Source organism: Apaloderma vittatum, unplaced genomic scaffold, assembly GCF_000703405.1.
Source record: "Apaloderma vittatum isolate BGI_N311 unplaced genomic scaffold, ASM70340v1 scaffold19046, whole genome shotgun sequence".
Lineage (NCBI taxonomy): Eukaryota > Metazoa > Chordata > Aves > Trogoniformes > Trogonidae > Apaloderma > Apaloderma vittatum.
Window position 1 is genome coordinate 116,299 of NW_009723578.1, and position 11,037 is coordinate 127,335.

Below are 11,037 nucleotides of genomic sequence, written 5' to 3' on the forward strand. Positions count from 1 at the left end.
CGGTCGCACACTGAGTCTGCTCATCGGCACGCGTCCTCACGCCCGTCACAGCAGAGGCTTCACACCCTAAAAATGCCACCCAGGGCCGGGCTGAGAGTCCTACATCTGCTGCACATTGAGCCAGCACCGTTCTGTGTAGCACACCTCACTCGTAAATTGAAGGTTAGAACAGTTTATCACTGCTGAATGCCCCTAGAGAAACAGAAACACAAAACTAAAAGATACAACGCTGAACGGGTGCGATGAGATGCAAACAGCTGAGTCAGAACCTGGTGTCTTTTTTTTTTGTCTTTTTTTTTTTTCCTTTTCTTTTTTTGATTCCCTGAAAGAGATCGGCAAGGAGGGTACGGTCAGAGCTGATGCCATCAGAGGAGCCTTCCTGTCTCTGGAGATCAACAGAGCGCTCTCCCAAAGAAACCTGCACTTTCCCTGGGAGTTTACTGCTTCACGGCAAAAATTCGGAAAGCGTTTCCATCTGAAGGATTCTTCAAGCTGGAGGGAAAAAAAATAATAAAAGCATGTAATAAACCAAATGCAGACACTGCAGGACCCACAGTGTGATAGACCTAACAAAAAAAAATTAAAAAAAAACTAAAATACCCCTAAAAAAATCCCAACCACCAAACAAATCACTTTCCAAATCTTCATGCTTATCCCTGCTGCAAGAACATCTTTGGTTTCCCTCACCTGCTAGACCAGCACTGGGTGCTCATACTGCATGTCACTGCTAGAGGCAGAGTTTATTCTTAGCTATTTTATTTGTCACCTAAATCCAATCTACGAAACTGCAAATGACAGAACTGCAAAATGCTGACCCTGAGAGGTCTGTACTAAAGAAATCCATGTTTAATGCCAATAGCTTTCCTGTCTTAGTCTATTTTTATTTTCTGAGATGCTCCACAGTATTCTGGACATCCATTACTAGAATAAAAAGAGTAAACTTGTTTGGATTTCTTATGGTAGTTATAAAAGAGGAACTACATAGAGCTGACAGAGGCATGTTAGTAGTGATCAAAAACCCACCATAATAGTGGGAAATTCTGTGTTTGCAGAAATAGCTCTGAGATATCAGCACCATCACACAAATATCATCACACCGTCCAGACTGAAATAGATATTTCAAATTAGAAAGGGCTGAATGAGCTGTGACTTGATCATTCACATCATCTGGAGGTGCAGGATTTTGGAAGCACTGATTTGCAAATGTTCACTGAAACCAGCAAGCTTGGCCCAAAAGAAGCCACAAAAAAAATTTCAAGGGTGGCAAATCCTTCAAGAACTCTTTGATCATCTCTCAAGAGGTGAGTTTACTCATGCTTCTTCCAAAGACAATAGAGGAAAACAGTCAACAGGTACAAATGCCTCCCACACCCCAGAATTGACTGGAATTCCCAGCAATAAGCCTCAAAGCATGACCCAGGCTGTTTATCTTTCAATGTGTTAAGCACACACAACAAAATGTATTTGCGTGGACTCATGCTGTAACAAAATAAAACAAGGCTCAACAATATTTTACACCTTTCACACCAATCCGAAAGCCGTCCCTCACTTGTGGAAGGCAAGAGCAGGACGACATGCTCTATTTGTCTGGGTCTCAAAATTCACAGTGACACCGTTAAGTCCCATATTTCCAATCCATCAGCCTTTATGGCTGATATCTGCTGACTTTGACACACAGTCATGAAAAGAAAGGAAAACATAAAGAAAAAAACCCCACCTCTCAGACTGGACTCCGTTCTTTAAGGAGCCGACATAACTTTTCTTCTTTTCTACAGGCATCACATCCACAAAACCGCCTCTTTCATCCGAGATGACTCCTGCGTGCACTGCAGTTTTGCAGATACTGGAGCTCTGAAAAATATTTAATTGTGTTCATTTACAAACTCTATTTTATATCTGGAGATTCACCATCAAGGAAAACCACAGAATAAAAAAAAATAAATTAAAAAATAGAAAGCGAAAAAGCTGTGAAACGATTCAGACCCTCTTAAGGACAGACTAGGGATAAAAGACGTCACGGAGCAGATCAGATCTTGCAGTTGTGTCATAAGCTCCATCGGTAAGAAGATCCACCACCACCGCAGAGGACAAGCAGCCTTTCCACCACTCCCGTCTGCGGTGGAGCTGTGCCTGGGACATTATCCAGGACCAAAGCTGAATCAAGGACAACTTTCCAGGCAGCACCTCTTGGGTCTGCACCAGAGAAACCGCTGCGGTGAAACTCTTTGCTAGGGAGCAGCCACCTCAGTGAGGTTTATTCACCCAGGTGCTTGAAAAGCAGACGCTTTTGCTGACTTAAGGTGAATGACCACCAGTTACCGTTCTTTCTAGGAAAAACGGAAGGACTGCACCCACTGCGTGGTGTAGTTTTTGGACTAGCATTATCCCCTAAGACAACACCAAGTACGGAGGGAGATTAACACTTCTGAAAAGCCCAAAGCTTCTCTAATGCACGTTGTGCCATTCCCCTGCTCTCCAAGATGTGCAGAGTCAGAAGAGCCAGAGGAACACAAAACACTAACAACTGATGACTAAGCCCCCAAAGCATCCAGAAAAGAAAGCAAAAGCAGACAGGGCTTAGGCAGAGTATAAACTTGGCCATCAGCTCTCTGGAGGCATTATGTACAGCAAGCTGGAATAACAAAAAGCTAAAATCAGCTTTGCACGGGGAACTGCAGCAGGTGAAAATCCCAACCCCATAAACTCCTCGATCGCTAAAAATCAAAGCACCACAAAAGCAGTGCCGAGGGCAAACCTTCCTGGCATGTACATACAGTACGGATCGAGCCGTTTCATTCTCGCAGCCATATACGGCAGGTTTGCCTTGTCCCCTATATATTTATCACTCTGGATGGCCTATCTCTTGGCAGCTCTCACTGAGTTTTGAGTGCCAATCTGGTATTTCGCTTCTATATATGGTCAAGGGAGCAAAGGAACGCTGCGTTTGGAAGATACACTGTGAATTCGCCCTAGCGTGTGGTGGGAAATCTGTAAATCTAAAACTGGCTCATAAAATTTAACTGTCCTGAATCCATTTGCAACACTCTCCACTGGGAGACATCCTAAACAATGTTCCTTTCAAGACATTCCTGTCGTTATTTTTTTTCCAGGACTTGCTGTTCTGCTGTTTACTCAAAGCTTTGACTGACAAGCTTTTTATTTACCTCAGACCTCCTCTTATCACGCTGTTGGATCCCAGCCCTCTTCTATCTTAGACCGGGATTTGCTTTGAGAAATTGATTGCAGAACTTTTGGAAGACAAGACCTTACAGGAAGAATCCCTTCCCCTCAAATTCAAAAGTACAGCTGTATGGACAACTCGACAGCTTTCCATGGCATCGTGGCTGACTATCAGCAACACTCTGTACCTGAGTTTAATCACCCATAATTTGTGCTCCTGTCTCCCTACAGCTGAGCAACCCAACTTGGTTTGCTCTGGTGATAAAGGCCTGCCTCGTTAGGTAGGTGATCCATGCTCTTCCAACTAATTGCTGCACAACTGACAACCTTATCTCAAGAGCTGAGTCATTTTACAGCCCTAAAAAGACCCTCAGGCATCCACACAGCTCCAGCATCCCCCAAGAACGGTCCTGTCCACACTAGTAAAAGCTGAGTTTTATTTCCTAGGCACAGTCACATCTTCATAGAATAGTTTTTATTCCTACTCTTTCCCCTATTCACATGGCAGTGTAAAAAAAACTTTGCTGCAATGTGCCACCAGGGAAAAGAAACAGCAATTTTTCTGTTCCCCAGCCAGCAGCTTCTTGCTGCTCATTTTCAGTGCTGGGAAGATGCTGGATATGTTCCCCCCGTGCTCTCCTCATGCTGCTTCAGTCTGCAAATCCTGCATGCAGGCAGCAAGTCTGTTCTCACCAAAAAGTAATGCCATTCAGTGGAAAGTCCTGGGATCTGGGCACTAACTTTTCTTGTGTTTTGTTTGTTTACCCCAAAATTTAAGGCTCCTCTATGTCCCTGTTCCACCATTTCACCATGAACAATTTCCTGCACTGTTTTTTAAAGGAAAAGCTGCCAATATCTCTTTGTGCTTTATGCCACCAGGAATATCCAGGGGATAATTCAAGATAATTTTATAATGAGTAAAAAAAAATAATAATAAATTTCACAATGTATTTGAAGTGGGTAAAAATCCCTTAACACACACCCAGATAATGGCTCCTGTACCCCCAGAATGAAAGTTGGAATCATCCCGTTATCCCACAAGACCTGCCAATTCTTCACGTCACAGCTTTGTTCATGTGAAAACAAGCTTTCACGTGTGTTCCTGGGATCACGTAAATGTGAATGCTCTCTCAGGCCAAAAGCGTAGTGAATCAGGTCATTACACAGACTAGCCAAGCATTTCTGTCAGCACTTCTTGGCCTATCAACTCATCATTACCTGCCAGAGCATTTAGCAAATCGATGTTCTGGAGAAGGTGCTAAAAGGCCAGAGGGCACCTCGCAGGGAGTGGAGGCTGGAAACAGGACAAAACGCTTCCTTATCTTTTAGATAATTTCCTTCAGAAGACACACTTGGAGCAGAAGTCCTGCCCAGGGCCATAAAGGTGCCACTCTAGAAGCCAAAGAATCCTCCCGGACAACTAGCACTTGTCTCATCCAGCTTCTTGTCTGCTTTAATTAGTCCTCAGCCCTGGGCTCAGGTTAATTGACAACACGGACAGCATCCTGCACCCTGGGAAAAACCTTGGCTCAAATTCCCCCTCCACAGCATTCTTCTTTCTCTTGTCAGCTTTCCAGCCTGAGCATTTCTCAGCTTCCATCTCTCTCCCTTTGCAGAACATTTCACAGCCTCAAACTACTTTTTTTTTTTTCCCCCAGCTGGTTTCACCTGCTTTGCCACCAATCTCACACTCTCATAAAAACCTAAATGCTTTCCTGGTTACACCCTATTAGTACAGTGGTCCAGAAAAAGGTTCACCAAACCCTCTAGGAAGTGGCCAAATACTTTTTTTTTTTTCCCTATTTTATCTTTTCTCCCAAATCACAGTCCATGCCCCCATTTATGAAACAATACCCAGGGGGTACAGTAGGAAACGGAGCTTGCAATTCATTAAAGGCCACTAATCCTTTTGCGTCAGTGCAAATCAGGAAACAGTGCCAGGCTGAGATGCTGGTCCTCGCCTAATACTCTTTTAATCACAGGCCCTGTTCTGGAGTAATCTGAGGTAGTTTTGTCCTCAGTAAAAGAAAGAAAACTATTTTCCATTTCCTGCAGGTCAGAGCACGTACAGAGGCAGGCAAAGAATCTGCATGTAAACTACTCCAGGCTAACCTGTTTGTGCAGATCTACCTTTAAAAAGATCCATCTCAAGTAAGATAAAAAAATAGGTGTTTGCGTTGTTGGTTTTTTTTTTTTAATTGCTTTCAAAATTGCTTATCCCAAATTGCTGTATGATTACTGCAGGATGTTTCCTCTCAGGAGTCTGCAAAGCTCCACGGTGACCTCGAGCTGGAGGTCTACAGCCTGCCAACTGCTTCCCCCAGGCCTTCAAAAAAGCATGTTCCTACAGGCTACACACCAGCCGGGGAGCTGGAATTCCTAAATACAACCTCTGACAGGGAGGTGGGGGGGGGGAAGAGAAAAAAGAGAGAAAACCCACAAATGGAAAAACATTGAAACTCAAGTTTTTAGACACCTAATACTAAGAGATTTAAAAAACCCTGACTCTTTGCCTAGTTTTAGCATCAAGTCTCTGCTCATCCCCATGAGCACTAGAAAAACAAACCAATAAAACCAACTCACATGCTTGCTTTCCACAGCTCTGCGCTGTGCCCCGACTGCTCAAAAACACTGTTCAGCTCGCAGAGAAGGGACGACAGGGGAGAGGTAGGAAGGCCTGTTTTTGCCAACTATCTAGTGTGATAGGATATAATAAAGCCCCTTCCATGGCCATCTGTAGATCCTGCTGTGCTAAAGCTACTATCAGCCACAGCCTCTAAGGCACCAATCTGTTAAGTGACCTGTCCAAGTCCGTGAGAATAAATCAGTGTCAGGGAGTGAAAACACTCCACGAACCCGCTGACCCCAGCTTGGAGTTGGTGCTTACTAGCTGTTGGTGCTTACTTCTTCCTCCACCTGCATTTACTCCATCCCCACGATGCAAAGATCATGGAGAGTTCGACTGTTCTCCCTACAGCCAGGCCTGCGATACAGGTATCGCGACACGCGGGGTCATCGGGGGAAGGAGGGTACTCACATCTGCGTAAACGTTTGTGCCAAACACCGGTGCCCAGTACGACGGCTCATCTTTACAGTGGGCTGGACAATAAATCCTAGAAAACAATTGATTCATTTTTATTCTCTCTATCAAGCCTCGACAGGAAAGCCAGCTGCATTCTTGGGAGATTTCAAGTGCCTGCATCTGGTCTGCAGGTGGCAACAGTGAATTTAATTATCTGTTCCCCTCAGATGACATCTGGTTACTGCAGAAAAAGAGGTTTAGACCACAAAAAGGTTTAGATCCACAAGGATCAGTCTCTTATGACATTTTCAAAGGGGAGTACTTATATCTTTGCGCAGTGCTGTGCGCAATGATTTGCACGGCTTTGTGTCCCCTGCCCTGCCATGACTTACACCAGTAAAAGCAACTTTCTAGAACAAAAATTTTCCATGTCTTATGTGGAAAAGTGCACCACAAGACCAGCAAGTGCAGGAAAACAAAGTGCAAAGTTGCTGTGCTAAAATGGGACAGAGTGGCCTGACTTCTATGTTATCAAAACAATTTGAAAACTTAACATGTATTTTCTATCGCGATGCCAAGAAAAGCACGGTGGCAGGAGGAAAACATGCCATTCCCAACCCTCTCCTCCAGTTCTTCTGGTAAAATCAGCTCCATCCCTGCTGGCCCTCAGCTTTGGGGACCTCTGCTAAGCTGTGCCTCCTCGGAGCAGAGCAGGTTTAAGCTGAACATAAGTGGGCTCGTGTTACCTTGGGCAATGGGTCGCCGGCTTTTTGAACTGGCACAGCTCGGCTACTGTCGTGTAGCAATCCAGCGTCTGTGCTGTGGAGATAAATACAGAAAAGGCAAATTACTACAGCTCGGGCAGCTGCAGACAACACAAGCCACAGTCACGCAAGGCAGCTGGTGTGAGCAGTGTCCAGCTAAGGGTAGCAGGAGGAAAGCTGCTCGCTCCTTTACCAGCACCCAGGAGAGGGCTGACCTAGCAGAAACCCTGCTACCGTTCTACAGCGTGGCCTTAAAAAGGTCACAGGTTTCAACAGAGGAAAAGCAGCTGATCCACAAGACGGGGAATTTTTGCTACAGCTCTGAATTACCTGACACCTACAGTTCTCACTGAAAGCAGTTCAGGTGGATCTAATAAAAATGATGATTAGATGGAGGAATTGTTCAAAAATACTCAGAAAGTGAGAATCTTTTAAAAATTAGAACTCCACAGTATTCCTTTAAATTCTCATTGTAAATACAATGACTCACTGTTATAGACTAATTTTGTATGTATTATGCATTCATTATACTATTGAATTATTATACTAGGTGTTCTGGTTTGGGTTGGGTTGGTTTTTAAAAATGTTCACTCTAGACTGAGGCTTTCACACCAGGATGGCTTATCTTCCATCCCTTTACTATCAGCAGCTGATTTTTGGACTCAACCGTGATCCATCACCAGGAGATGCCGCTGGAAATGGCCTGTTACCACTTTTTTCAATTCCTTCCTCTTAGATCCCTACAGACAAATGAGGTGGTGGGTGGTGGAACTGCCCGTAGTGGGTGACAGATCACCACTCCGGGAATTAGACGTGGTACCGAGCCACTTGATGTGACCACTTAAAAGGAAAAAGAGCACTATAAGGAATGATGTTTTCAAGCATCCCATAAAACTCCAGCAGCAATGGTTTCTTCTCAACTTTTAAAACTTACTTGTGACTTTAGAAACCATGAACGCATTTGAAGGCTTACTTTTCCTGCAAAACAAGCAAACAAAAACCATTTATTAAAAAAATAAGTATACTAAGGTTACTTGATTCACTATGTCTGCAGAGGAGTACCAAAAATGACTGAACTTTTGCTTATATTTAAAGCAAATACGAAGTTTTTCATGAAGGTAATACCTGAAGGACTCCACACCATTCCTGGTAGACTTCACAAAAGCGGGTGTCCTCCCCTTCCTCGTGATATCAACCAGCCCTCCTTTATTGTCCAGGATGCCGTAATGAATTGCAGCACGACATATGCTTGAGGACTGACAAGAGCAAAAACACAAACAGTGTGTGAGACAAACCTCCTTCACAGAGCAACGGCGACCAACCGCTGGGCAAAAAAACGACGAAGGAAGGAAACCACCACCAAAGCACCAAAGGGAAAATAAGCTGAGTACACTCCTTTGGAATCTGGTTGTTAAATCTTGCTCTCCCAGCACAGCTTTATTCTTTTATTATCATTATTATTATTACTATTTTAAGCCTGGTTGAATGGCGAGCTTTTCTGAAATAACAAAACCATACATTTAGATACAATTTAGGAGAAAAGCAGCATTGGAAATTAATGACTGGTAGGAAATACTTCCCATTCTCCACAAAATATTCAAACCCAAAATATTTCTGCTGAGACCACTTGGAAGAGGTGGCTGTCTGCAATCACAGGAGTTGCAGGGCAAAGACGTATCACAGGAGATGCAGCCAGGGACCCAACAGTGAGAACGGGGGTAGCAAACAGGCTTTTACACAAAATTGTTTTTATCCTCAACCTTTCTTCAACCCAAAAGAAGTTGTGATGGGAAAACAGTGCCATGTTCTCTTTATAAATTATCTTGCTAATTCAAGATCCAGAAAATCATCCCAAAATATTATTTAGTTACAATATTTAACAGTGTTTTTTGTATGAAGTTTCTGTTCAGCATGACAGCTGCCCACACTGAAGAAGAGATCTTTGCCAGAGCGGTCTGTCCATCCCCATTCCTCACTTTCCACAGGTTTCATTGCACATTAAGGGCATTCATGATAAAATCATATCTGGAATCACTTTGCCTTTCCAGACTGCTCCTTTTTTGTCATCACTAAGACGAGGAAAATACGGATAATCTTTATTAGCAGCATTTTACAGCACCACAACTGGAGAATACGAAAAGCCAAATTACACTAGAATTTCTGTTATTACCGCTAGCTCCCCACAAATTACATCTATGAGCTATTAAAAGGTACTTACACTCTCATAATAAAATGTTCCAAAGATCTTTCCCTTACTGTACAAGCAGCCAGCTGGGCACAAATACCTAGTAAAGATATATATCTTTGAGGGTGGCAAAAAAACAATTCAAGAAAAACAGACTTTGACTCTATTTCATTTAATAGTCATTCCATTCATTTCACGTAACTCTTCCATTTAAAAACAAGATTGCAAAATAACTACTTTTTAAAACAGTTTCTCCACCCTCCTTAAAAGCCCGACCAATATTTAGATTCTGTGGATTTGGTTTTCCTCCAAGTGATAAACTGTCCTGTTCTTTGCAGAATCTTTAACCAGAAGTTCTTGACTGGCTGGGCGGGGACAAGCCATGAATTATTGGTCTGGCTTGGACAGCGGTGGAATGCATGAAAAAGGCTCAAAAAATGACACTGCCAAAATTTATGAAATTTATCTGGACACTCAAAATTGTGGGTCATTGTGGCTGAATTAAATAATCTGAGTCACCTTTTGCTAGGCTTAGCTGAAGCTGAAGGAGAAATTCAGGCTTTTCTTTTTTTAAAAAAAAGACATCTACCCAGCTAGTCCCAAAAATATATAGTATAACCTATCCTATGTTTGCAAAAACTGGACAATTTCTAGGCTACTTTTTCCCACAGTGCTCCAAGAGCTATCAATAAACCACTACCTGTTGCACGTTGAGCCTCTGCATTTGTCTCTCATCTTGGTTTCACAGGTAATGACTTGCGCTGGGGAGAAAAAAAGATAAAAAAATAAATATTTTTTAAAAGAAAGAGAGTGCCACAGCCTGCTCTCGAGCTGTGGGGTTAATCAACTGCCGTGCATCTTCCCTGGAGGTCCTTTGGTGCACAGAGATAAAATCTTATCACAGACCAGCCCAGCCTGGAGCAGTTGGTGCCTCTTTAGCCCTTCACCTGAGACAGGTGCCTTTGGAAATATTAAGCAAGGAAGAAACATCTGACACTGAAGGTTTTGATTTACAGCCCCAGGTCTGCAGGCAGCACTCTCGTTCTCCACTTAATTACAGACTCTGGAGATGCTGGTAGATAAACTTGAAAAGGATGCGTTGGCTTGCCTCACCTTGTTCTCACAGTAAGTCTCTTTTAATTAACAGCGATTAGAAAGCAACTGAGGAAGTACTACCAGCTCCACAAATAACTTCAGAAACCTCCCCAAGCCAGAAATAAAAATGAAACAAACTGAAAAAAAAACAGAAAAAGCTGCAAAGGGAGTAACTGCTGAGTATGGATTATTTGAAATGGGAAATAAATGCTGTATTTCCTAAATTAACTACTGATCAGTACACATTTGGTTCACTGATAAACCAAATAATTATCACAAACTGGTGTGCAGAAGGCAAGAATGGGTTTTGAAAGCATTGCTCCCCTCTTCTGGCAGGCTTCTGCTATAATTAACAGTGAATTTTCACACAGATTACCTCCCCGCTCTGCTCAAACATCCTGCCAGTTATTTTTCACCCAGAGCCTCCTCATTGCTTTCTACACCTTTTCCCACAGAGGTACTATAAAACTCATAGGAGCTGAAAAAATCTTACTCATGTAGGAATCTGAGATGGTTTTCTTGGGCTTGATGGGTTTGCTGGCCTTGTTTTCCGGAGGGTAGAATTGCACCGGATTTTGCTCCACGACCTGCGAAATCTCCACTTCATTAGTCTCGTCCGTCTCGGAGATGACGGGATCTTCGTAACGGTAATCTTGTTAGAAGAAGGGATCAAAAGTAATTACAGAGTGTCCGTGTTGATGGGGCAGTCAGACAGGTTCACAATTTGAGGGACGCAATTTGATTTTATGAAATTCTGCCTTTAAATCATAGAATCATAGAATGGCCCAGGC

The 11,037-nt window shown here is 43.1% G+C and overlaps 1 protein-coding gene across 1 annotated transcript; it reads right to left on the reverse strand.

Moving 5' to 3' along the window:
- Positions 1-283: 283 nt before the first annotated feature.
- On the reverse strand, positions 284-10,898 carry CRISPLD2 (cysteine-rich secretory protein LCCL domain containing 2; the record flags this gene model as incomplete). The annotated part of the gene is made up of 9 exons (XM_009872183.1): positions 284-492; positions 1,718-1,851; positions 6,218-6,293; positions 6,949-7,021; positions 7,901-7,944; positions 8,092-8,222; positions 9,185-9,251; positions 9,852-9,912; positions 10,740-10,898. Coding segments are annotated over 9 exons (800 nt in total), but the record flags the coding sequence as incomplete, so codon positions are not given.
- Positions 10,899-11,037: the final 139 nt, after the last annotated feature.